The 25,599-nt window shown below is 56.6% G+C and overlaps 2 protein-coding genes across 3 annotated transcripts; both read right to left on the bottom strand.

Moving 5' to 3' along the window:
- Positions 1-177: 177 nt before the first annotated feature.
- Positions 178-10,404, bottom strand: USF2 (upstream transcription factor 2, c-fos interacting). The gene is made up of 10 exons (XM_082605861.1): positions 9,807-10,404; positions 9,490-9,536; positions 9,261-9,379; positions 8,924-9,124; positions 8,358-8,508; positions 8,146-8,233; positions 7,763-7,821; positions 1,207-1,301; positions 922-1,050; positions 178-827 (listed from the first exon to the last, which is right to left on the bottom strand). The coding sequence occupies exons 1-10, from the start codon at positions 9,869-9,871 to the stop codon at positions 738-740; spliced, it is 1,044 nt and encodes a 347-aa protein (XP_082461987.1). The 5' UTR covers positions 9,872-10,404; the 3' UTR covers positions 178-737.
- A 623-nt stretch (positions 10,405-11,027) lies between these two features.
- Positions 11,028-25,488, bottom strand: LSR (lipolysis stimulated lipoprotein receptor). 2 transcript variants are annotated; one of them, XM_082608295.1, is made up of 10 exons: positions 25,091-25,488; positions 23,566-23,910; positions 18,455-18,574; positions 16,515-16,571; positions 15,809-15,955; positions 12,565-12,726; positions 12,369-12,428; positions 12,138-12,269; positions 11,255-11,880; positions 11,028-11,160 (listed from the first exon to the last, which is right to left on the bottom strand). In XM_082608295.1, the coding sequence occupies exons 1-10, from the start codon at positions 25,374-25,376 to the stop codon at positions 11,125-11,127; spliced, it is 1,971 nt and encodes a 656-aa protein (XP_082464421.1). In that variant the 5' UTR covers positions 25,377-25,488; the 3' UTR covers positions 11,028-11,124. The 2 variants fall into 2 exon arrangements, with proteins under 2 accessions (XP_082464421.1, XP_082464420.1); XM_082608294.1 differs by lacking the exon at positions 16,515-16,571 and having other exon boundaries at positions 25,091-25,474.
- Between the last annotated feature and the right edge of the window lie 111 nt (positions 25,489-25,599).

Genomic DNA, 25,599 nt, shown 5'->3' with positions numbered 1-25,599 from the left:
AGGCTATTCATTCCTTAATTCCTTCATCCACACAACCAAAAGATTGGGTACCAGGCGGTACCGGATGGCAGGGACCAGCACACAGCCACGAACACAAGAGGGAGGCCCTGCCCTCAGGAGCCCTGCACAGACCCCCGACTCCCTCCCCACACCTGAGATGGACAGATACACAAGACAGACAAGGCGGGGCCACATGGGGCCAGTTTATTGCAGTTAAATACCTCTCTCTCTCTCTATTTTTTTGTCCATTTTTTCCATAAAGAAAATTAGAACACACTCACACACCCAAAGGGGAGCAGGGTTCCAGAAACAAGAGGTGGGGTGGGACGTGGCCTCCCTGCTTAGGTCCAGGCCCCAGGGCTGGCCCCCCAAAGGCTCCCCTCTTTCCCATAAGCACCCTGTCTCAGTACCTCTAGAGTCCAAGGAGGCGGTGGGGTATGGCAGGGGCTCTGTCCTCCTCCCTCTTGCCTCCAGGTGAGACCACTAGAAGTGCCAGGGCTGAGTGGGGGCCGGGAGAAGGGAGACAGACAGACGGGCAGGGAGGATATTGTTTCCAAGTTGAGGAGAGCAGTGGGTGCTTATCCACAGAAATGCATTATTTCTCCCCGTTTTTTGTTAAAAATCTACTATAAAAAAACGCAGCTGGGGGAGGGGCGTCTGTCCCTCTCTGTGCTAAGGGCTGGGGAAAGGGGCGGCAGGGGCCCGGAGGCGGCCCCTGCCGCACGGGGCGGAGGGCGTCACTGCCGGGCGCTCTCGCCCACCATCTCCAGGTTGTGCTGCTGCAGCTGGGCGCGGAGCACGGCGTTCTCGTTCTTCAGCTCCTCGATCTGCCAGACACGACGGGGCACAAGCAGCCAGGGCTGGCTCCCCGCGTCTCGGGGTTCTTGGGCGCCCCGCCACCCTCCCGGGCCTGCCGCTCACCTGCTGCCTCAGGAGCTCATTGTCCATCTGCAGCCGCTCGGCCTCCTTGAAGGTCTCCTGCATGCGCTGGTTGGTCTGGCGCAGCTCCCGGATGTAGTCGCAGGCCTTCGACAGGATCCCTCCTTTACTCTGGGGGGTGGGCATGAGCATCAGCGAGCACCGCCCGCTGGCCACCGCCCACCGGCTCAGCCCCGGTCGACTCCCGCCTCTGGCGGTCAGGCAGACCCTCCGCAAGGGGGTCGGGGGACGGGCCCGCCACAGCACTGAGGGCCGGAGGGCACTCACCGCTCCTGTCTTGCTATTATCTGCATTACAATCTGGAATGATTTTTGAAAGCTGGACGATCCAGTTGTTGATCTTGTCCCTCCGCCTCCGCTCCACTGCAGCAAGAACAGCAAGAACAAGGCTACGTTCACAGCGCTCCCTCTGTGCCCGGGCGATTCCCCTCCTAAGGCAGATGCCTTGAGAGCCGAGGCCACCCAAGGTCACACCGCCAGCGAGTGGACGGAGGCAGCTGGCTCCAGCCCACTCCGCATCGCTCCTCAAGAGGAACCCTCAAGTGCCACACGTACCTAAAGGCAGGATCGACAGCTGGGGGGCTGCAGGGTTCGCTGCTGACCTGCCCAGCGTGTTTTCAAAAATTTGAATCAATGTTTAAAAATTAGGAAACTTCACCTAACAATTGGCCTCTTTTGAAAACTGGAGTTGTGGCCACAGTGGGCACGTGTTCTTGGCAGGCAAGAATGGGCCAGAGCCCTTTACACCGGACCCGGGCACCCTTCTCCAGTCCCCACGGCCCCTGCATTTGATTCTCCACGGTGCTCAGGTCTCCCCACAGCTCTGGGCCCCATGATCCTATTTCTCTTTTCATCTTTAAAAATCACGGTCTGACCACGTCTCACTGGAAGGACTCCACTGGAAGTCCTTTTCCAGGGCCCCCGCAGCAAGTTGCAGCTTCCCCGGCTGGCACTGCGGGCTCTCGGGGGCCTGGCCCGTCAGGGCACTGGGTCACCCAGAAAGAAACGCTACGAACCCTCTCTTGAAGGCCAGGTTTGACAAACTACTGGCAGATTTCACTTGAAAAGTCCAGATTTGTGATTTATTTCATAAACCACCACAATCTCACTCTGTCTGCTGAGTTGCGGGGAAGCTGCCCTTCAGGCAGGACTCGTATGTGTCTTTGCCCTGTCTTCTCATCTGGCCTGTCACGACCTATGACGGCGGCCTGGGGTCTGCCTGCACGGCAGCCTGAGACCCCTGGTTTGGGGCTCACTGAACAAAGCTATCCCAGCCCTTCGTACTAGGCAATTGCTGGGGACACACAAGAAAGCCCAGCTGCCCCTGCGACTCTCACCCACACACTCTCATCCCCCTGCCAGGGCAGCCCATGGACAAATGCAGGCGTGTCTATAGAGGAGCGGGGGCTGTAGGTGGGACCTGGCAAGGAGGGCAAAGGGGTATTTTCTCAGGGTTGGGAGACTGGGGGAGGGGTCCGGTGAGCGTGAGAAAGACGGGGTGGGCCAGAAGCTTGCCCCTGACTCCTCTCCTCTGCTGAGGCCAGCCCCACCCCTCGACCCGGCCGCTCCCTCAAAGGATGGGCCTGGCCACTAACAGGCACATCCAACTGTCTTCTCCGGGCACTTGCTTTTGCCCATTCGCTGCTGACCGGTCCTTCCAAGAGCCCCCCACTTTGGCCTCGGTGACAACACCCTCCCACGTGGACTCACTTCCTCCCTCACTCTCCTCTCTTTCTGCCGAAACCTGCCCCTACCACGGTAAGAATGGTGCCCAGTATTGAGCTTCGCCTGACCCTGGCCCCGGGGTCAGCGAGTACACAGACCTGGGCCCCATCACTACCGCGGTGAGTGAACCTTCCCAGCGAGGACGACCCTGTCTTACAGTCTCTGGGGACTCTGGTCCAAAACAGCAGCGGAGCTAAGGGTCTGCCCAGGCCTGGCAGCACTGGCCACCACGTCCCTCAGCAGCGCGCTCCGCTCTAGGGGTTCAGCTGAGGAGCTCTAGAGCAGATGGCAGCCCAGCTCCTTCCCCTGCCCCCCCGAAGCCGGGCATTCCTTCCTGAGCCTGGGCACCGCACTGCAGCTGCATCCCCCACACACTCCTCACTTCAAGCCACCGGGGGCAGGGATGGGGGGCGGGGGACAGCAGTTCGCATTTGCTTCTTCAAAACTTACCGCTTGCCCTACTGTGTGCAGGGCACTCCGCGAGGCTGAAGTCCACGGTGGACTCAACCTCTGTCCTGCTGGCACTCACAGCACCAGCGTGATATGCACGTGAACAGGAGACACTGATGCCACAGGACTGTGTGTTATATCTGCAGACCCTATCGAGTGCCTGGGGAACGCCAGGGTGGAGCGATGCATTCTGCGTGGAGTGAGGTGGGGTATATCTTCAGAGAAGGATTTAGAAAGGAAACATTTGGGCTGGTTTCTGAGAGGAAGGACATCAGGCAGACAGGCATCAAGAAACCCAGAAACGGTGATATGGAAACACCTTGGAGGGTGCAAGGGGTGGCGCAGGGTGGCAGGAATAGATTGTAGAAACAGGTTGTGAAGCCCTGAATGCCCCGCTAGCAGGTCTGGACCTTGTCTTCTCTTCCCCTAGGGGTCTAGGCCCTCGAGTCTAGGGCCTTTCTTGGCAATGTGGTCAGGCCTGTAGCTTGGGAAGACCACTTCGGCACAACTGAAATGGAGGAAGGCCAGTTAAAACCAAGGCCATGTCCGTTCCTCAGAAGGCTTAAGTCACACCCATACGACATTTAAAACACAATTTAGAAGCAAAATCTGCCAGGACTAATGGGAGAAATGGGCAAATCCACAAATGTAAGACATCAACACTCTTCAGCAATTGACAGGACACGTAGATAAAAGAATGAGGTCAGAAAACCTGAGCACTGTCAGCCAACCTGACCCAGCTACCACCGACGGAACACTCCACACACAGCAGCAGATACACTGTCTTCTCAAGCACACACAGAGACTTTCACCAAAATAGACCATATTTGGGGCCGTAAAAGTAAGTCTCAAGGAATTTCAAATAACTGAAATTATATACATAGAGTATGTTCTCTGACCACAACAAAACTCACTTAAAAATCAGTAACAAAAAGATAGCCAGAAACTCCATAAACATTTGTAGTTAAACAACACACTTCCAAATAACCCATGGCCATGGGTCAAAGAAGAAATCATAAGGAAAACTAGAAGTATTTTTAAGTGAATGACAAGAAAGCACAACCTATCCAAACGGGATACAGCTGAAGCAGCACTGGACTGGAATTTACAACTGTAAAGGCTTAAATTGAGAAAAAAGAAAGGCTTAAAATCATCTTAAGAGGCTGGGGGAAAACCCCCAGCAAATTAAACCCATATTAAGCAGAAGAAATAAATTAGTAACAGTACGAGTGGAAACCGATGCAATAGAAAAAGCAACTCAAAAATCAGACTTCATATAAAGACCTGGATTTCTGGCTTCTCAGAGGTCCTGGCAGTAGTGGGCCCAAATTCTGACACAGCAGCAATGGCTGGCACCACAAAGCCACCCTTCAGGCAGGACAGACACACAGACCCCAGTCCTCCACAGAGATCACCACTCCCCTTTCTGCCGCACTAAGTATCCTGACTCCCTCAGGCCCCTGAAGCATCTGTGGCCCAGAGATGGGCCCCCGTGGTACCAAGAAATGTGGGAAAGAGGGAAAAAGGAGACAGAACTGGTTTGAGGTCCACTTCGGCACAGCGTCTCAGGGCTTGTGCATGTGAGGGAAGAAGAGGGCGGAGTTGAAGCGGCCTGGCTCTCAAGTCTGGCTGGGGTAACCACGACAGGTGTGCCTTTTGCTGCTCTGGAAAAGGGAGGCTTTGGGAAGGAGGGACAGAAGGTTCTGTCTTGGACAAGCTGAGTGTGAGGTGTTTCAAGGACAACCAGAAATGGAGATTTTGAACGGGCACTTCAAAATATGGGTGCGGAGGAGATCCAGAGAGATGGAGCAGAAAGACAGCTCTGTGCAGTGCAGGGGGCGGGGGAAGCCCTGGGGGGACATCAGGGGGCCGTCTCTCCTTTTTGGAATCACATACTTTTCTGGATAAAGCTCGCAGATGCACTCCCGGGAGAAACGACAGACACCGACAACCGGGGATAGGGTCTCGGGGATACTGACCATCCCTGGGCCTGATGTTTCACTCTCCTGAGACCGCTAGAAGAAGGGGCTGGACCTCAAGAAACACTAACAGCCAAAGCACTTTCCAAACCTCGCCCACTGTGAAGAGTCACCTGGGGAACTTGTTGAAACATGGACTCCCAAGCTCCCCCTCCGACCGACCCATTCAGCACCTCGCGAGGACAGCCGTGACTGTGAAGCCCTGCCCTCAGGAGCAGGCTGGAAAGGAGAATCAGAGCAGGTAGAGCAGAAAGGAACATTCCCGAAAGGAGGGGAACGGGCAGGGTCAGATGCTTGGAGCGCAGACAGGAAAGGAAGCCAGTGGATTTGGCAATGAGGTCATCACGAGTGACCTTAAATAGAGCCGTTTTGATAGAGAAATGAGCCGGACTGCCAAGGGTACAGGGAGGCCAGGCAGAGGGTGGGTCAAACGCTCTGCAGGTTAGGAGAGAGTGGGCAGGCCACAGCTGGAGGGCAAGGGCAAGGTCACAGCGAAACTGATTTTTATAGGATGAGGAGGAGTCAAGACTTTGGAGCTGGATTAATCCAGTGAGAGACAGAGTGAGAGGAGGGTGGAGGGTGGCTGGCTGGTCTCCCGAGAATCGTCAGCTGCGGTCTTACCAGGAGGCACACCACCCTGCTGGGGGCTCACGGCTCAACGTGCTGCGCCCTCACTACGAACCTCTGGGGTAGTCAGTCGTGTTAACGCATTCTTTTTTTTTTTTTTTTTTTTTTTTTTTTTTTTTTGCGGTACGTGGGCCTCTCACTGTTGTGGCCTCTCCCGTTGCGGAGCACAGGCTCCGGACACGCAGGCTCAGCGGCCATGGCTCACGGGCCCAGCCACTCCGTGGCATGTGGGATCTTCCCGGACCGGGGCACGAACCCGTGTCCCCTGCATTGGCAGGCGGACTCTCAACCACTGCACCACCAGGGAAGCCCATGTTAACGCATTCTTAAGAGGACTAAACAGGCGCGGAGGTTAAGAACCAGCCTAAGGTCATACAACCAGTACGCAGTAGAGCCAGGACTGCCCAGGTAGCCCACTGGAGAGCCCTGAAACCCGTCACACCCAAAACCAAGCTCACACTCACCCCTTCCCTTTAAATGAACCTGACCCCGTCATGAAAGCCTGATTCACGAAATCCTGATTCTGCAGCCCTGTGCTCTTCCGCCCCACAGCCTGGGCCCCCACAAGCCCCGTTCAGGCCCCGCCCTGTCTGAGGCCCACAGATGCAGTCAACTCTTGTTTCCCTAGCCTCTGGTGCCCCATCACCCTCACCATCCAGCCTCCACACACAATCCCTCTACTTACTTCCCCTCGAAGCAGAATAAAGATTTAGGAACAGGGACCCCGGGAGGGCCTCTGACAAGGCCCCACGTGATCTGGCCCTGGCCAGGCCACCCACGACACCACCAACTTCCTCTTATCTTTCCTGAAACCTGCTCTTCTTCAGACACACCAAGTCTGTTCCAGCCCAGGCCCGGGCGTTTGCACTTGCTTGTCCCTCGCTGCCTGGGACTCTTCCCATTTCAGGCCCCTGCTCAACCGTCACTTCTAGAGAGGCCTACAGAGCACACTGCCGCCATAACCCTCCATCTCCTTACCCGGGCTTATCTTCCTTCACGTGACACATGATTTATGTTCCCTGACGTCTTATTGTAGCTTTCTGTAGTTTCTGTCTCTCCCACCAGAATGAACACCCTGTGAGAGCCAAGGTGTCTGTTCCATTATCTGCTGCTGTATCTGAGGCCTAGAACAGGGGCTGGCACACAGTACGTATGTGCTGAATGAATGCCTGAACTCACTGAGCAGCTTAGATCACAGCCGCGTAAGCCCACCCCCCAATCAAACACCTTTAGGACTCTCAGGTCCTCAACCTGACGTTCAAGGCCTTCCTTGACCCTCCCCACTCTCTCCTCCCAAGCACTCCACATAGAACCTCTGCTTTAACCAAACCAGCACCCACGAAGCAAGCTCACTCTACCCTGCCTTCCTGTGCTTCCCTCTGCTGGACAGGCACTCCCAAAGGCCACTTCCCTGGGGGAAACGTCACCTGATCCCCCAGTCAGTGTTCAGTCAAACAGCCTGAACTACTCTGAGCTTCCTGGACACTCCAAACTAGGCCCCAGACCTGGCACGGGGCATGTACTGCCCAGCCTAGTATCCACCTTCAGGAAATATCTACTGAATGATGGCTATTTGGGTGGAAGTATCCCCTGGACATGCTCTGGCCTCAGCCAGAAACATGGACTTCTTGCAGTTTCATCTTCAGATGTACTCTCTCTCAGACCAGAGCTACTTCTGGAAGCTAGTCTGGCAGAGGCGTGGGGGGCTTGAGCAAAACAGCTGCTTCATGGGAAGGCAGGTCCAGGTGAGCCATACCAACCCAACTTTCCAAGAGGAGCAGGAAATCCATACATGAATGTGAAACTTGCCATTTAAAATATTAATTAATTAATTAATTAATTCAAAGTCACTAGCCAGGATGCTAAACACACTGCAGCTCATGCCTCCTGCCTATTTGCTCGCGACAGCGAACCTCCACACTTCTGCTTTTCCAGCATTCGACAAGCACCTCTCACGCACTTGTCGCATGCCTGCTGATCTGTGACTCCAAGCACCAGGCCAGGCTGTGCCCGTGAGACCCAGTAGCTCCACCCCGACCTTACCTTCATTATGTTGAGCTCTCCTTCTCTCATCCCGTGGTGTCCTGGTTCCGTCGATTTTCCTAGAAAAGAAAAGAAAAAATAGGTGCGTGTTACCTCCAGCCCATTGGTCCAAACATTTATTAAGGAGTCAGACTTAAAAATGATCTCTGCAACACATATCCATATGCAGAGAGAGAAAAAGAAAAAGAAAGAAACACAGAGAGAGAATATGGCATTTTCTTTACTTAAGCTAAAGAAACAAAAACCAACCAAAAAATACACCAACTGCCTGCTGTGTACTCAACTGCCTGGCTCCGATTTCAGAAACACATTCCCTTCCTTGGGCCCCCACACCAGGCCCTCCCAGTGTCCCCTACTCCTGGGACCAGGTCTCCTGCACATACGGGGAGTAGGGGTGTGTCCGGGGTGCAATTGTCCTCTGCGTTCCTGTCTGAAGCACGTCCTGGGGCGTCATCATGACATAGAACTGGCCTGCAGGGAAAGCAGGGATTAGTGCTAAAACTGGGGACAGAGTCAGAACTGGCTGGGGGAGCTTCCCTCCCTGCTAGGCCTGTTGCCTCCCCTGCCTTCCGCCCTGGCCCCTTCCTTCCTTTACCTCCAGCCTGCAAGCTCTGGTCTGTGGTCTGTACGGACACAGCCGTGGTATCTCCCACACTGGACGCTGGGAAATAGGCAAATCGTGCCTCCCCACTGACAGCCTCAGCTGCAGGGCTGCCACCATTGCTGAAGGGATTTTGGATTACAGCCTAGGGAGTAGGAGGACAGAGGCCACCCTTAGCCATCTTTGTTCCCCAATCCATCCCCTAGTTGCCACATTTGATGTTTACTGCATTCTCTAGGGAGAGTGGGGAACCCCTGTGTGTGCCACTCTGCCCTGTGTCTCACAGCCCTGGAACTCGACAGATACTCAGCAATCACTTAGTGAACTGACCCACTTTTAAATCTTAAGAGACTTTCCCGTTACCGTGATCCCCCTTTCACAAAAAAAAAAAAAAAAAAAAAAAGTTTCAAAGATCTTGCCCCAGGTTTCATCGTGCAGAATAGATTCCACCTGAGGGCCTGAAGGCAGCATCTTGGTCCCACGTGCCCCACCCCCTGGGGCTCCCCAAGAACAGAGTCAGTGTCCCTTCTCCATCCCCCCAGGGGTTGCTGGGCACCTACCAGTGGGAAGGGCGCTGCGGGACCTGGGGGCACAGAGGCAGCAGCGGGGCCGGGGCGCTGGGTGGCCCCATCCACACCCACCTGGGTCACAGCCTGCTGCCCCCCCGCGAAGGCAGCCGTAGACACGACGCTGACGGCGCCTGCTGTGTCGCCCTGGCCGTCCAGCTGACCATCAGTCACCTGGACTACGCGGTATGTCACCTGCAGGGGGCAGCAGAGAAGAAAGACCCGCGCTGGGGCCCGGGTAGGGGCCAGGTCCGAGCCCCTCCCAGCCCGCCCACTCTACCCGGGGCTCAACCCTCCACTTGCCCGCCGGTCTCCGGGCCCGCAGGCTCACCTGTCCTCCATTATTCTCTGTGCGGAATTGGTACTGGATGTTGTGGTCGCCGAACGCCGCCTGCTGGACGCTGGCGATAGCCACCGCCGTCTGCTCCTCCGCCCCAGGGCCGTCCCCGCCTGCGGTCGGAGGAGGGTAGGGGGGATGGTCAGAGGTGGCGCGGGCCAGGGCGCTCCCAGTGCCCTCCCGGGCGCAGGTCGCGGCCCCGGTGGGCCCCGCGAGCACTCACCTTCCTGCAGCTCGACGCCCTCCTCTGCCTCGGGTCCCTTATCGTGACTGCGGGGAGGACGGGAAGAAGAGGGGGTCAAGGTTGCCCGCGCCCCCGCCCCTTCGCCCAGGTGCAGGGCCCCCATCCCGCCCGCCCCTGTCTGGGGCTGCGGCACCGCCAGGTCCGGGGGCCAGGGATATTCGCGCGGGTCCTCCCTCCCTCGCGGCCTCCATTTTGAGCTGGGCCCGGCGGCCGCTCGGGATCATGGCGGCCCGGCCGCCAGGCCGAAGGGCCGGGGCCAGGGCGCGCGGGGGCGCGGACCGGCCGGGCTCCCTTACCTGGCGGCGGCAGCAGCAGCGGTAGCCGAGGCAGCAGGATCCAGACCCGGGTCCAGCATGTCCATGGGGGGGGTGGGGGCGGGGGGGGCGCCGGGCCCGGGGGGGAGGGGAGGGGAGGGGAGGGAGGGAGGGGAGGGGGCGGGCGGCCGGGGGGGCCCCGAGCCCGGCGCTCACGCCGCGCGGCAGGAGGGGACGGAGGAGACACGGGAGCCGCTCGCGCTGATCACGGGGACAAACAGTGGGGTCATGTGAGGAGGAGATGCCGCCGCCGCCGCCGCCGCCGCCGCTGCTCCTGCAGCCGCCTCCGCCCTCTCGCCCGCCGGCCGGCTCCCGGCGGCTCTAGGCTCCGGGACGCAGCGCAGCCGCCCCCCGCCCGCTCTTCGCGGCCCTCGGGCCTCCTTCCCTGAGTAGCCGCCGCCGCCGCGACTTTTTTTTTTTAACCCGGCCCGCCCTGGATGGCCGCAGCCTCTCCCCTGGGTCGCCGGCTCGCGCGTCCGCCGCCCGGCCTGGCCCAGTGCGGCGGCGGATCGCTGCTGCAGCCGCCGCCGCCGCTTTCTATTTTTTCCCCCTTTTTTTTCCTCCTTTACTTGAGCTGCGCGCGCGCGGCGGCGGCGGCGCGAGCCCGGGGCCGACGCGCGCGGGGGGAGGGCAGCCCCCGGGGAGCGCGCGCGCTGTCTGTCTCCGATGGAGGGCGGGCGCGCGGGCCCGGGTATCGGCGGGGCGCGAGGTCGCCGTCGCCGCCGCCGCCTCCGCGGCCGCCGCCCCGGCACCCGCCGGCGGGCCGCCCGAGTGTAACGCGGGCCTGGATGGAACGCCGGGGAACCCGGAGGAGGGGCCCTGGTCGCCGGGAACGAGGCAGGCGGCGGGGTTTGGAGACAGAAAAGTAGGTCGGGGGGGAGGGGTGGATGGGGTGGAAGGGGAGAGGAGCGCGCACGCGCGCCCCCGGGGGCCGCGCTGTGGTGCGCGAAGGCGGGGGCCCGAGGCGCATGCGCACGTCTGGGCGGGTCCGGGGGCGCGCACGCAGGGCGGGGCGGAGCCAGCGTGGGGCACGTATTCCTGGCCGCCGAGAGACGGAGAAGGCAGAGCTGGTCCTTTCCTCCTGGATCGGGACGCAAGTCCCAAGAGAGAACTGGACATGCGGCCTTTTGCAGACACACACAGCAGCTGTCCGGGCTCCCCACCTCGCGCAGCAAAACAAACGCTTCCCTCCAGACTTAGGACTTGTGATCATAAGGTTTATTAGTCTTAGGAGGAGAAGATCATCGGTAATTCCTCAAATTAAAAAAAAAGTACAAAAGTTACATACAAAACGTTGAGATCAGACGACTAAACTTTCCCGACTCAGGCCCAAGTTCTGCAAGGCAAAAAGAAAGAAGGATGTGAGCTGGGGAGGACTGGAGAAGAGGGTCCAGGAAGGCTCTTAGAGCCAGGTAGGGCCGTTCACTCACCTTAAGCCTCCGCTCCCGTGAGGCCTGGGAGTCAGTCTCAGAGTAAGGGGGAGGCGCTGGAGGGTAGTAGGCTTCCTCTCCTTCCTCCCTGTAAGGTCTCCTTCTCTCCGCTGGCCCCTTTTTCCTCAAGGCCTCTTCTAGTAGCTGCCCATCATATTGGGGGCCCCCAGACCTGGAGCCATCATCTGGAGGGTCCCGGGAGGGGTGGTACCGGGCCCTAGGGTCAGCGTGAGGGCGGCCTCTAGACCTGAAGTCATCATAGTAGGGATCTCGGGAGTGTGGGAAGTGCCTTGAGTCGTCTTGGTCTTGGTCGTAGAGGTCATCACGGCTGCGGCTCCGGGGGGGTGCACAGGCCCGGCCTCTTCTCCCACTACTTGGGGGAGACCTCCCTGATTCAGCGGAGCCCGGCCGGGCGAGGTCATCCAGAGCATCCACAGAACGGGCTCGGGGCCGCCCGGCCCCCCAGCCACTCCCTGGCCGGTCCAGGGGGGGTTCTTGTTCCCACCTCCTCGAATTCCGGGGGGAGTGGTGACCCCATTCCTCATCCCGGATCGGGGTGAGGGCAGGGCCCCGGGAAGGCCGGGATCTCCAGTCGTCCTCATGGAGGGAGGTGACTTCACTCATGGCTGTGGGAAGGAAGGTGTCACTGGTGGGAGGAGGTCAGGACCTAATGTCAGGAGCCCTGTGATCCAGCAGTGTCACCCACTTGGCTCATATACTCTCAAGGGGGCCCTAGGCTTTTCATCTATTTAGTGATGATCGTACAGTTCACTGTGGCCATGGTAGGGAATGAGGGATTGTGTCCAGGATTTGGAGCAGGTATCAGGGAGTCACGTTTCCCCCCAACCCCCACAAGAATCCCTCAGACCCCAAGGCTCCTCACCTCGCTCTACACGGCCATTCGGGGGACCAGGTCGAGAAGAGTCAAAGTTGGCCAGCTCCTTCTCCATGTAGTACAGGACCCGCATGGAGTCGTCCTGCTGGTTGGCCTGAATCCTATAGCCACTACGGATTTCTGGGGACAGGAGTTGGAGGTGATCAGTCTGGGAGGTTGGAGGCTGACCCAGCCCCCTCCCCTATAGGCATGTCCAACCTCATAAGGATTGGTTCTCACCAGAGGTCACGTTGCTGTCTGTGTCACGAAGCAGGGGTACCTGGGAGCTGTGGCCACCAACTGGGGGAGATGGGCTGTCAGGAGGAAAACCCTGCATTCCCAGCCCCCAAGCCCCCCTTCCAGCCCCAGACCCCTTAATGGCCAACTACCCAGCCTACCCCCTGCCCCAGCTGCTCCTGGATCCCCCCGACCTCACCTGAGCTATTCCTGTCGAAGTCTCCTGAGTACCCGTTGTACAGAGGGCCCATGGGAATCATGGCTGGGGGCAGCGGGGTCTTGGCAGGGGAGAGGTGGGCATAGGTGCTGGGGGCGTAGATGCTTGGGACGCCTGAGGTGGCAGCTTTGCCTGCAGCATACACTGGGGAGGACACACATAGCATGAGAAGGCCCCCAGGGGCCACATGCCTTCTTCCCACCCCACCTCCCCCCGTCCCCCCACCCCCACCCCAGGCTGAGGAGCTTCCCTAGGTGCTTGGTTGGTTTCTGCAGCATCCCTGAGGTTAGGGGACATCAGCTTCATTGAGTCCACACCTCCTGTGCCATTCCTCACAGAAGTTTCAGGATGGGGGGTGCATATTGGCAGCCGGCTGCCCCGATCTGGTAGGCCAGTATGTTTTAGACAGTTTGATGGTTTGCCAACATCTGACAAGGTTTTACATCAAACTCTCTTGTCAGCTTATCACAAGATGCGACCACCCTGGACCTGCATTCCTACAGAGCAACAGGGGCAGAGGTGCCCTATAGATAAAGCCCACAAGCCGGAAAACAAGTATTCCCTTTGGCAGCTGAGCCCTTGCTCTAGAAAAATGGATAATCTTGCCGGGGGAATCCCATGCCTGCTCCCCTCTCACGCCTGCTCGGTCCTCCCCACAGGGTCTTGCAGACCCAAATGTGATGGGACTCAGTCTGAGGCAGGACCTTGGGAGCCTCAGCGTTCACTTGCCTCAGCCAAGCAGCAAAGCATCTCCTCTAGTGTTTCCCACTTGGGGGCCGCACCCACCCCGCCCCAGCCTGGTTCTAGGCTTGACAGCTCAAGGGCAAATCCTCCTCCTCTCCCTGCCACCTTCCTCCCCAGGCAAGAGGTTGGGTTCTGGTGGCTGCTTTGAGGCAAAAGTCATGGGCCTGGGCAAGTCGCTTCCTCCCCGGGACTCCAACAGGAAGATGGAGTGGGGAGACGGGCTCAGAAAGCTCCCTCCACCTCTGATTCAGTTGGGAAGCAGAAGGCTCAGTGCTCGGCCCCACCACACCCAGCCCTGAAGAAGCCCTTCAGCAGCTCAGCTGATGTGCCCTTTTATAATTAACTGCGGGAGACGCTGCTCCAGGACAGCTCAGCAGGACTGTGGCTGTGACAGAAACAACAGGGCCTCCGGCAGGGAGTTAATGGGACCTCGGTTTGGGGTAACAGGGTCTCAGGATGGAGGAAATGGGGCCCTGGGACCGGCATTTGCAGTCCTGGTCCCAGCCTTACTTAGTGGGGTAACTGCGAACTTGTTTGCAGCCCTTGGGGATTCCACCCGACCTGTGAAATGACCAACACCCACTGCCCAAGCAATAAGCAAGAAGCTCTCACTAAAAATGATGAGAGGGAGAGGGGACAGCCAGCACGAGCCTCCAGAGAGCAGTGGATTTCTTTTTTCAGGGCCGCGATGAAGCAGGTTGCCCACTGCTGAGGTCAGTGACCGTAAAGTTAGCCAGCATGGACTGAGACGCGGCCCCGTGCTGGGCCTGCATACACGGTGCTCCCTTGATGCTCACGACGCCCCCGTGACGGCGGGACCTTGCAGAGAAGGAAACCAGCTGCTCGTCTGAGGTCACATGGTGTGAGCGGCAGGGCTCTGATTTACCAATGCTGACAGCAGCAATGTCCAACAGCTAGTGGGCGGGGAACACTCTATGTAGGCCAAGCCCTGCAGTTAACGCGGGACACACCAGTTCACCGGATCCCAACTCACCCTGTACAGCGGGCTCTACCATGGCCCCATTTTACAGAGGAGGAAACTGAGGCTGAGACGGGAGGTCATTCACTGGGCTTCCCAACAGGTAAGGTGTCCAGCCAGGCCTCAAACCTCCACCTGCCCAAGCTTGCAACGACTGCCTATGATTTTACCTGGACCATATGACACTGGAGTTATGGCACGTGGAAACCTTAAATATAAGGATGCCAACACACAGCCATCTGAGCTACATGGGTAATTCTTTCCACCACCTTGGCCTAGAAATCAGCAGGTGCCAGGAGAGGGGCAGGTCTGTCCCTCTTTTGGTCTCCATAGTCTAGGTGCTCCTAACACGTAAAGTTATTTATTTCTATCTACCAACATCATCTGTTCATCAACTAAAGATATGGTGAACTTGACAGTGATGAAGGAAAAGGTGAGGTGTCCTCACTAAGAACTAGTGGGGAAGTATGCTTTCATGGCCCACTTTCAATACAAGAAACAAGAGAGCAGATGTCTGAATCTAAGAAAGTAGCCAGTGTAAACTTCCATGTCAGAGTTGATGAAAAAAGTCATGTGAACTTCCCAACAACTGAGTGCAGAGGTGCTGGTTCACCGAGATGCTCTCTGGAAGGCAACCAGGGAACCGGCAGTGCTGAGGTCCCTGAGGAAGGGGAACGGGGCAGCTGGAGGAGGGAGACTCTCTCTTCCTTTCCACCCCCGTTTTGTTTGCTGCTTCTCCCTCCATCTCTGGTCCCACGTCTAATCCCAGGCCTGCTGGTACCCACTCTGAGGCACTGGATGTGTCCTTAAACGGCATCCCTGGGAAATCCGGAGTGCTTGTGTGGATGTGGGTTGTTAAAAGATGCTTAAATTTGCTGGGGCTGTAAACCTTGTTTGGTTTCTCCCTTTTTTCGTTTAGATTTTGTTTTTATTTTTTTATTTTTATTTTTTTTGGCCACCCCGCGTGTCATGTGGGATGTTAGCTCCCCAACCAGGGATCAAACATGTGCCCCCGGCAGTGGAAGCGTGGAGTCTTAACCACTGGACCACCAGGGAAGCCCAAGATTCTGTTTTTAAAGGGAGTTTTACTTTCCGGTGAATAATGTTTTGTACTATTTGAATTTTTTTTTTTTTTACCACGTGCATAAATTATACTTTCAAAAGGAAAGACTCAAAATAAATGAAAAGTAAAAAATAAGTGAAGAACTGAAGGATGTAAATGATAATCTAAAACAGCAGGTCCTCCTTGGCCCACTTGCTCCCAAATCGCTCCCCTTAAAACCTCCAGGACGGGACTTCCCTGGTGGTCCAGTGGTTAAGATTTTGCCTTCCAATGCAGGGAGCGCGGGTCCGGGAGCTGAGAACCCACATACCTCAGGGCCAAAAACCTCCAGACAGGTGAGTGGCACCGTCCCGCGAGGCAGGCAGATGGCCACATCCTCTCCTTGGACTCAGGAGGGAGGCCGAGCGGGGGTGGACAGGCGAGGGGCGAGGGGCACTTACGGGCCTCTGGGCAGCAGCACTTTTCGGGGCAGCAGGGGCACCTGACGTAACAGCAGCAGGTGTGGGGGCAGCACTGACACCAGCAGATGCCCAGCAGGAGGAAGACGAGGAAGGCAGCCAGGCAGACCACGACCACGAACAGCCAGTCTGCGGAGAGACAAGAGCCGGCCCTGAGCTGGGAGGCCGGGGAGGGGACAGGGATGCGGGCACCGGGGGCAGTGCAGAGTGAGGGTGGGGCAGGGGCCGTCTGCAGAGCTCTCCGGGAAGCTGCAGCCCTTGCTGGAGTCTCCACACCAGGGGCTGGGGCGCAGCTGCAGAGGGACGCCCGCTCCTCTACCATGCAGGCCGGCCCCAAAGTTAGGCAGCTCGCCCCAGGCTCATCTGGACAAGGCGGCGAACGCAAGGTGACCCGGCCAGAGCAAGATAGGCTGTAGCCTTGAGAGGGGACAGAGAGCCAGCTGCCCAGATCCCGACCCCCAGAAGAGCACTGCAGGCACCAGTCACAGGAGCCCCCTGCCTACACCCCAGGCCCCTCGTCAGCTAGCCCAGCCCAGCCCAGCCCACGGCCCAGAGCCAGGTCACTAGATGCCCCGGAGTCGGAGTCAGGCGGCGTGATTAGTGGGGTCCGAGGGAGCGGCGTTTAGGGCGGGGGAGAGTACTCGGACAGAAGCGGTAAGTGGTGCATGGGGGACTCCACCCCCCCTACCTTCCATGGGCCCCGCCTGAAAACCGGGTAAGAGCTCAGCCACCCCAGAGGTCCTGCCTGGAGGGACAAAAGAGAGACAGATTATGCTGCCCCTGCCCTGAAGCCCGGCCCCGGGGTCATCAGGGTGGAGGTATGCCCTGCAGAAGAGGTGGGGTCGGTGGACTAGCAGGGTCCTAGCATGTGGTTCCTCCCCCATACCCCCATCCTATGTGGGTGCTGTTTTCCAGAAGATTTCCATCACGTAATTCACTCACTCTCTCCCGCCACGGGGGATTCTATTGCCCAGAAGGGTTCCAGGATATATGCCATGGGTTCTGAAGGGTCGACCTGTTTGGGACTCCATCTCTTCCACACACACAGGTCCTATCGCCCCAAAGGGTTCCATCCCAGGTGAGAGGGGCAGTCCCTGTTCCACCAGGCACAAGAGGCACAATAATGCTAGGGCCCATGAAAATGTTTTATTTTAAAATCTGAAGAAAAAAATATGACAATACTGAATATATAACAATGACTTGTCTTTATAACAACACAATCATAAAATATAATTTTTTTTTTAATCCAGAGGAAGAGGCCCTTGAAGGCGAAAGTGCCTACAACCCATAAAAGTCACAGTATGGCCCTGGTTCTCTGCCCACCAGGGTCCCCTATGCAAGTTTCATGGCATAGCTAGTGTCTCCTTCAGGTGCCGCCCGGCACTCTGTGCCTCGCGAGTACTGTATCTCGGGCATCTGCACACCTGCACCAACAAAGCTCTATCCAGAGCTCAGCACCCCATGCCACATGCCCCCAGAAGAAGGTTCTAGCATATAAACCAGCGGTTCTCAAAGTGTGGTCCTGTCTGGGAGGCCAAGCCGCTCTCCTGATAACACTAAGCCATTGTTTGCCCTTCTCACTCTCCTTCGCCAGTAGAGGTGCAGGCAGGGGAGCTTTCCACAGGCTCCATCACATGTGATGATGTCATTTGCTCTGATGGTAATCAATTGTGTGCTTGTGTGCCAGATTCCATTTATAATGTTAAACAACTATAAATATAACCCACAGAAACTTAAACAAAACTCCTTTGAGATGCTCGATAATCTTTTAGAGTGTACGTGGGTCCTGCGACTAAACTTGAGACATGCTGATGTAGACTGTGCATTTTACCAAAGAACACACAGAGTTCTCTGGGTCACTGGTGCATGCATTCTGTCACCCAGACACGAACTCTGTTGCACGATCTGAGCACCCTGGAGCGTACTCCCCCATCATGGGCTCGTGCACACATGCGTTACCTTGCATCATGCATGGGATGATGGCAACGTGCAACCTGGCAACATCTCACATATAGCACACACCACGCGAGACTGTATGTGTCGGCTGAGAACAGAGCATCTGGCTAACGGCAGCATCCCTTCCACACGTGGCGGGGGCAGGGGAGCCTCACAGCCAGGCGGGGGCTGCTGGTGGGTACCCCAGCCTGCCCCTGAGCTTGCAGAGGCAGCGGAGCTTAAGGGGAGCTCTAACTATGCAAGCCACACAGTGCCATCCCAGCAGGGCAGAGGGCCAGGTTCCCGTGCTTTGGCAAGGCACTCCGGGGTGAGAGGTGGCTCTGGGGGTGGAAGCCTCCTCTCAATTATATACGCCATCAACCCTCCTCGTTCACTGCACATCAACTCTAACCGTTTCTGTATTTTAAAAAACTGAGACTGGGAAGAGGTAGGGTCCCCATTTCTCTCCACTCTTAGTCGGGCTCTGGCTTATCTGAAATGTTGCGGCGGGCGAGGGGTCCCTACCCTGCCTGGGGTGCAGGGTACAAATAAGCCCAAGTGACTGGTGGTGCTGTGAGGGGACAACAGAGCAGGCGACAAGAGCCCAGAGAGTGAGCCGGAGGGCAGAGAGCAGAGATACAGCAGTGGCAGAAGCAGCCCCCGACCCCGTCCCTCAGGGCCCAGCCCACTCACCGAGGACGATGAGCTCTGCGTAGGCCTCGTTGTTCCCCTGGAGGTCCTGGGCTGAGACCACAGAGCAGTAGTACACACCGCTGTCCCCCCAAGCCGTCTGGTCAAAGGTCAGGTCAGCATCTGCGTCAGGAGGAGACGTGTGAGGGCACCTCGGGGGACGGGTGCCTGATGCCCGCAGCCCCTGCCCTGAGCCCGTGGGGAAGGGGGCTGCAGACAGACGAGTGAAAATTGAATCACTCATACCACGGGCGCTCTACCTCTTAGGCTCGGTTCTAAACACTTAACGCGGGGAATTTCAAGAAGGCTGTCAGATGGTGCTGTTATCTTCCCTGTCTTGTAGAGAAAAGAGGTCTGGTGAAATTACTGATGAACTGTACAATTGTGGCAAAAACTGGGGTGGTGGGGCTGGGACGGTCTGACTCCAGAGCCAGCACTTCAGACTTAGCCTTCCTCTGTCCCATGTCCCAAAGCAAAAGTCGACTCCCCGAGACACAACCCACCACGGAGCCTAGTGCAGACCCAGGGGCCTGGGTCCTGGATAAGGAGGCAAAGATAAACAGGCCAGATTCCAGGAATCAGGAGTCACCCGGGCATGAGAAGGCGGGGATGTGAGGGAGAGACTTAGACCAGTTCCCTCGTCCTCCGGCCACCATCGGCACCCCGCTTCCAGGTCAGGCCCAGGGCTTGGGGAAGCTCAGAGAAGCAGCCCCAGGCAAGGAGCCTGTTAATGACACCAGAAAAGAAAGTGTTTCGGCACATCCGGTTTCCTCTCTGCTCCTCAGGCCCTAATTAGTTAAATCCCTCCAGCCATTCACCAGGGTGGGACAGGGTGTGAGGTGGGGCTTCGGGGGCAACTCCACCTTAGGCCCCTGGAGGACAGGAGGTAGGAACAGGCCAGAGACAACACCCCCAGAGGCCCATAGCCTTTTTCCCCAGCTGCTCCGGCTCTCTGGCTCCCTCGGACCTGCCTACCACCTTGCCCCACGGACCCCCTGCCCTTCCCCAGGACAGTTCCAAGGGCAGCCGCTGCGTGCGCCCCAGTCCACAGCACCTGGGCATCAGTCAACTGCCAAAGGAATGAAAGAACCGGAGCCTCCTTCATTCTTTGGAAGGAAGACCTCACATCCATAGAAAAACCTTCTCTCAGTGTCTATCTACACCATTCCAAACGCCTTACCCTGGCTCACAAGGCCCTTGCAGTGACACGGCCACTGGTCACCACACCAGTCTCATCCCCCCCACTCTCCTTCACTCACTAGACTCCAGACACACTGGCCGCCTCACTGTCCCCCCATGTGCTGGGCTCACAACTGCCTCAGCCTGCGCTCCTGCTGTTCCCTCTGCCTGGCTCTGTGTTCTCAGACCCTCAGAGGGCTGGTTCCATCCTGCTGGCACAGCTCCCCTGCCAGACTGCCTAATTATATCAGCCAGCTTAGGGGCTGACTGGCCATGATCCCGTCCCCAGGAGAAAGCGGGCTCCAGGCAAGCAGAACCTGGTCTGTCTTGGTCACTGCTGAGTCCTCCAGGGCCTGGCCAGGATCTGGAAATGAACCCCTTCCCTCCCCATGCTGACCTTCCTTAGTGTTCTGGGCATGTGGCTATATTCGAATAGGTCATTCGATATGTGACACACGATTACTGAATGCATCTGATGATGTTCCAGGCAGTAAATGAGGCACCTGGTGTACTAAAGAGCAACAGTTCTCAAAGTGTGATCTGTGGGACCCAGGGTTCCCCAAGACCTTTGCAGGGCATCCCTGAGGTCAAAGTTATTTTCATAATAATTGTAAGATATTTGCCTTTTTCACTTAATCTCATGAGTGTAGTGTGGAGCTTTCCAGAGGCTACATGTGTGTGTTATCACAATACACTGAATGCAGAAGCAGCTTTGAGAAGCCAGCTTCTATTCAGCCAGACTCTAAGGAGATGTGCAAAAATATAAAAGCAATGCCATACGTTTTCATTAAAGTTTTTCATTTGGAAAATACGGTTATTTTTTCTTAAAAGTATGTTATTTATACTCATCTCTAGAGTTTATTATCATCATTAAAATTTTTTTTTTAATCTCAGTTTTCTAGCTGTAAAAACAAAGCACTTTGAGGTCCTCAGTAATTAAGAGTGTAAAGAGGCCCTAAGACCCACACGTTTGAGAACCACTGCTATAGAGGACAGGTATGAACCCCTGCCCTTACATGGCTCAGATCCTAACTGGGAAAGAGAGACAAATAAAAAATTTAAACATATCGAGGATCAGATGGTGATAGCAGTATAGAAGGCAGACAGGAAGTGCCTCTGTTGTAGAGGTGGGGACCGTGCGGAGTTTAAGTGACCCGAAAGGTAGGGTGACCTTGGGCGCAGACACTCCCCTTCGTGGTCCCGTATTCAGCCCCCAGTTATTGATCTCTTACTACATGCTGGGTCCCTCTGCATATGTCCTTTCATGGAATCATCCTAAAACTCTAACCTACATTCTCCCAAATCCTCCAGATTCTCCATAACACCCTATTGGCCCATCATTTTTTCCACTTGTATCTTTAAATCAGACTCTAAAAATGCCTCTCCAAAACCAGAACCCAAGAGCAGGGCCCCGCCCAAAGCCGGAGGTGGGCGGGAAGGCAGCCCCTAGGCCAGCAAGAGCTCCTAGGCCAGAAGCTAAACTCTGGGCTCCTGTGGGCCGGATCTGGGTCTCAATGCGTTTTGTTTGGCCTGCACAATGTTTTCAAAACCCATGAAAAATACCACTTTCCGGCTTCTTTTGATCAGTTCTAAGGCCTGGGCCCACCTCCTTCCTGCAAGGCGCACCCTGTTCCCAGTCTATGTCTGGTCCTGACATCACCTGGGCTGGGCATTGCTCTAATTGTTTTAGGTGCAAGGAGAAAATGCCGGGTCTCCACTTGGGAACAGGAGCTGGGCTTTCCTCCACCTCCCTGGGCCTCTGATTCCTCATCTGCACACAGCAGAGGTGACCCTGATGATTTCAGGGGGGTCCCATGAGCTCTCAGGTCCAGCGCTACTGAGTGGGGGGCACATGGGCCCCAAGCAGCCTGAAGAGGTAGAAACAGGGCCCCAATCCAGGCGCCCACATCACCCAAAGGACGGAAGAACGGAAGGGGAAGCGGGACCCACCCAAGCTGAGGGACACTGCTCTGGTTTTCCCAGGACGACTTTCACTTTTAAAACCTGGGCTGTTGGTGACCCTAGGAATTCCAAAGGGAACTCTGCTTTTCTCCATCTTCAAAGCTGAAATGGAGGAAGCTCCCATGGCTACTGGGCTTCCTGAAAGGACATACACACAATGGATGTTTACAAATCATGGCCTATATCAAACATGGGCCCAGGTCAAGGCAACTTGAAAGACCTGGGCCTGTGGGGCCTCTGGAGCAGGAAGAATCTGCCCCAGATAGAGCCTGAAGGTCACTTGAGTTCTGGACTCAGCAAACGGGGCACAATTCCAGCCAGCCTTCAAGGGCACTCTCAGGACTGGAGCTGTCCTGACAGGGCTGTCCGGTCATAACCTGGTCCAGGCTGGAGAAGTCCCTGGATTATGGGGTAGGGGCCTACACAGGTTGAACCCGCAAGAAGCCGTTTATCCACAAGAACAGCAGGATGCTTCGGGCTCGCTGCCCGTGGAAATTCAGAGCCAGCAGGGCCAGTCCCTCCCCAAAACAAGACTGACACGCTGGGTCCCTGCCCGTGGTCTAGACAGAGGGTGGGAAGGACTGTGCTCCAAGGCCTGGTCTCTCGGAGTCTGCAAAGGGATGCCCCCTTCCCTCCTCGGCCCCCATGCCCATGACTGAAACTCGAATCCTTGTTGAAGCAGGTGAGCCTTCGTCCCTCACCCACTGCTGTCCATCACCCTCCTCTCTGCCAGCTAGATTCTTTAGGGTGCAGTCCCAGTTCCTCTTCAAATCATATTTGCAGCGGTTTTAAGGGGTGAGCCCCGAGGCATTATCACATATCACCCAGGTCTGTTTTCTTTGTAGCACTTTGCAGGACTCTCTGAAACTCTCTCTTTCTTTATCTGCTTGTTTGTTGCCTGTCTCATCCCACGAGAACATCACCTTCTTGCGGACAGGGATCTTGGCTGACCTGATCACCCCTGTAGCCCCAGCACTGGTTACCATAGCTTCTGGCACTTAGAAGATGTCCCATAAATACCAAATAAATGGATGGATGAATGAACGGCTTCCCCACTGCCCTTTACCTGGTTCCAACAGGCACCTCCTATCAGCAGCTAGCATTATGGTGAAGGACAAGGGTTCTCAGTGCTGCCTGAGTTCAAATCCCAGCTCCAGCCCTTTACTGGCTGTGCACCCAAGACACGCTACTTTATCTCTCTGTGCCTCAGCTGTCCTGAGTGTAAAACGTGGGCATAAAGCACCTGGCAAGTTGTAGGCTGTCTCCATTAAAATCCCTCATCCCTTCGATTCACTCCTGATACCTCCTCAGTGAGTTCTTTGCTGAACTCCCAAGCAAAGGGGTTACTAGCTTGAAGACTAGACCCAAAGTGTCTGACTTAGAATCCCACCAGCTGTGTGACCTTGTGCAAGTCACTTGACCTCTCTGGGTCTTTGTAAAATGACAATAACAGAATCTACCCACTCAATTATTGTGATCTAAATGAGTTAATCCATGTCAACCTGGATTAGAGCCTGGCACACAGGAGGCTTTTTATGAGTTGTTACTTATATAAATTCTACTTATTATTGCTGATATTACTAGTATTATTATAGAACCCCTGCCTCTCTCTCCATTACCCACTTTTCTTTATCTTCAAGCACTTGATAGTATGTGTTGTGTTTATCTTATTTATCTCCCTCACTGGAATTCAAGCTCCAGGAGGGAAGGGATTTGATGATTTTGTTTACTGCTGTATATCCAAGGCCTCAAACGGTGCCTGGTATATGTTAGGTGCTCAATAAATCTTTGCTGTTAAATAAAGGGATGGACGGATGGGTAGAAGGAAGGATCCCTCCCTCTGTCAATCCCTTCAGACACTGGCGCTGATGAGCTTCCAGGTGGGGACTCCAGGTTGGGCATGAGGAAGCCAGCGCCACCACCCCATCCAGCCCCAGCCCATCCCCTGCCTCCCCCCTCCCCACCCCACGTACTTCCTGTGATGGTGATCCTCCGGCCCTGGTAGTAGTCTCCCAGGGTCACGGCATTGCCCTGTTTGGTGGCCACAACCCTGACGGTGCGCACGCTGTCCTGGCACTCCACGTAGGGGTTGTAGCCTGGGTTACCAGCCGCCAGCTGGGCGTTGAGCTGGTTGTCAACACTGGCTGGGGAGAAGGCGTCAGCGAGGCGGTCCCGGCAAAAAGACTTGTACTTCCAGATCACGATGGGCGCCGTGGGGGTCGTGGTCGACTGGTAGGTGCAGGGCAGGGTCACGGGTTGGAATAGGATCACCACGTGGTAGGGGTCTGACACAGTCACCTGGATGGCGCTGGCAGGGGCTGAGGACAAGGAGAGTCAGCAGAGGGACCGCTGTGAGCTCAAGGAGGTGCTTCAGCAGGAAGGAGCAACATTTCTTGTCACCAGCTTGACATTTACAAGTGTACGGTTTTACAGAGCGCCTGGCACACACTGTTCCTTAATCCCCAAGACCGGTGAGATAGCTCCGATAATCATGCCCGTTTTACAGACCCAGGGGGCTGAAGTGGCCAGTGCAAGGTCACATAGCCAGATTCCTTGGAACATCCTGTCCACCCCTCTTCCCAGAGTGTGGCCTCGGAATCGCCCCTGCCCCCCCTTCCCTTGGCCATTCTGTCATGGAAAGGGCCTCTCTGTGGCCTGTGCAGGCAAGCCCAAACGGCCCCCCACAAAGCCCACAGTGCTCAAGGGCCCCCTTCAAAAACAACCAGCAAGTGTTACAAGTTACTCCGGGTTCTGTGAATTTGGAGGGAGGGATTTTGGAGTTGTTTGCACTGCTTTGCATACAATAGTTAAAGCCCCCCTGTAATGTCTCCACCAGCCTCCCACCTCACCCCACCCAAAACCATCTCAAATGAACACACCCAAAGTGCCTGCTGAAAAGTCAAGTCCCTCTGATACCCCCACCCAAACAAACATCAGATCCAGCAGAAGATGGTTTCCAAACAAGTCCTTGAGTCCCTTCCACCAGACTCTTACGCACAGATACTTCGGACATGGTTGGGTTACGGGGTGGGGAGTTTCCAATACCGCACCCACCCAATGCCTGGGTGCTGTTTCTTGATCTCTCCCCCTAGGAATCTTCTACTCTAACCCTCTAGTGCCTTCTCCCCGTTACCCCAAGACTTAGAAATCTCGGCGGGCTACCGAGTCCTCATCCCGGCCTTTCCCAGTGATCGGTGGTCGTTCACCCCTACCCCACAAAGGGTCCCATTCTCCTTGCCGCTCCCGGATTCGCTGTCCCGGGAGTTTCACTTCCTGTTATCTCTGAACAAGGGCGGGGGAGCGCTCTCAGGCAGGAATAGAGAATTCCTCTCTGGCACACAAGGGATCTCCGGAGACCTTGGGGATCAGGAGGTCTTAAGTCTCTGCGCTCCCCCTCCCCCAGTTCTCCTGCCTCCTGGGCAGTGTAGGACTCCATCCATCGCCCTTCTACAGTGCCCTCCCGCCGTTCCGCGGCACCAGGGGCCCCGTTCTCCGTACCTGTGCACAAGGGGCTGAGAAAGAGCCACACGAAGACGACCGTGCCCCAGCCCGGGGTGGCCGGGAAGGCGTCCAGCCGCCCCCAGAAAAGCCAAAGACGGGCCGAAGGCGCCATCTCGGCGGTCTGGACGCCTCGCGCCCGCGCGTCCCCTCCCAGGTACCCGGAGGGTAGGGGGCGCGGCGCGCACCAAGACTGGGAGGGGTGCCTGCTCCTCCCCTTCCTCCTTCCGTTCCTTGTTCCTATTCCAAGCCCACCCTGTTCTAGGATTTTAACTAGAGGAGACATCGTGGACGAAGAGCACGCTTCCAGCTTTCGGGGAGAAACTTGCTTGACCCACTGTGGATCTCCGAGCCACTCCACCCCCCGTGGCTCTGGGGAATGGATCGACCCAGGTACACAGGGTGAGAACACAGGGCAGGGCTAGGGGGTGGGCGGCGGGGAGGGGCTCCTCCACCTCCCTCCCCGGAAGTGGGCTGACCCAGGTGCGCTCCGGCCCCGAGGGTCGGAA

The sequence above is a fragment of the Mesoplodon mirus genome, assembly GCF_964341445.2.
Source record: "Mesoplodon mirus genome assembly, chromosome: 19".
NCBI classification, from domain to species: domain Eukaryota; kingdom Metazoa; phylum Chordata; class Mammalia; order Artiodactyla; family Ziphiidae; genus Mesoplodon; species Mesoplodon mirus.
Note: the sequence above shows the minus strand (reverse complement) of the source record. Positions and strands in the feature narration are given on the sequence as shown.

Excerpts from the sequence above, each read along its gene's own strand:
- USF2 (XM_082605861.1), bottom strand. The coding sequence starts at position 9,871 with ATGGACATGCTGGACCCGGGTCTGGATCCTGCTGCCTCGGCTACCGCT. Across the intron at positions 8,509-8,923 it reads CCGCAGCGCCCTTCCCACTG|GCTGTAATCCAAAATCCCTT; the intron begins GTAGGTGCCCAG and ends CCTACTCCCTAG. Across the intron at positions 8,234-8,357 it reads CCAGAGCTTGCAGGCTGGAG|GCCAGTTCTATGTCATGATG; the intron begins GTAAAGGAAGGA and ends CTTTCCCTGCAG.
- LSR (XM_082608295.1), bottom strand. The coding sequence starts at position 25,376 with ATGTCTCCTCTAGTTAAAATCCTAGAACAGGGTGGGCTTGGAATAGGA. Across the intron at positions 15,956-16,514 it reads TCAGGCGGGGCCCATGGAAG|ACTGGCTGTTCGTGGTCGTG; the intron begins GTAGGGGGGGTG and ends GTCTCTCCGCAG. Across the intron at positions 12,270-12,368 it reads AGACAGCAACGTGACCTCTG|AAATCCGTAGTGGCTATAGG; the intron begins GTGAGAACCAAT and ends TCCTGTCCCCAG.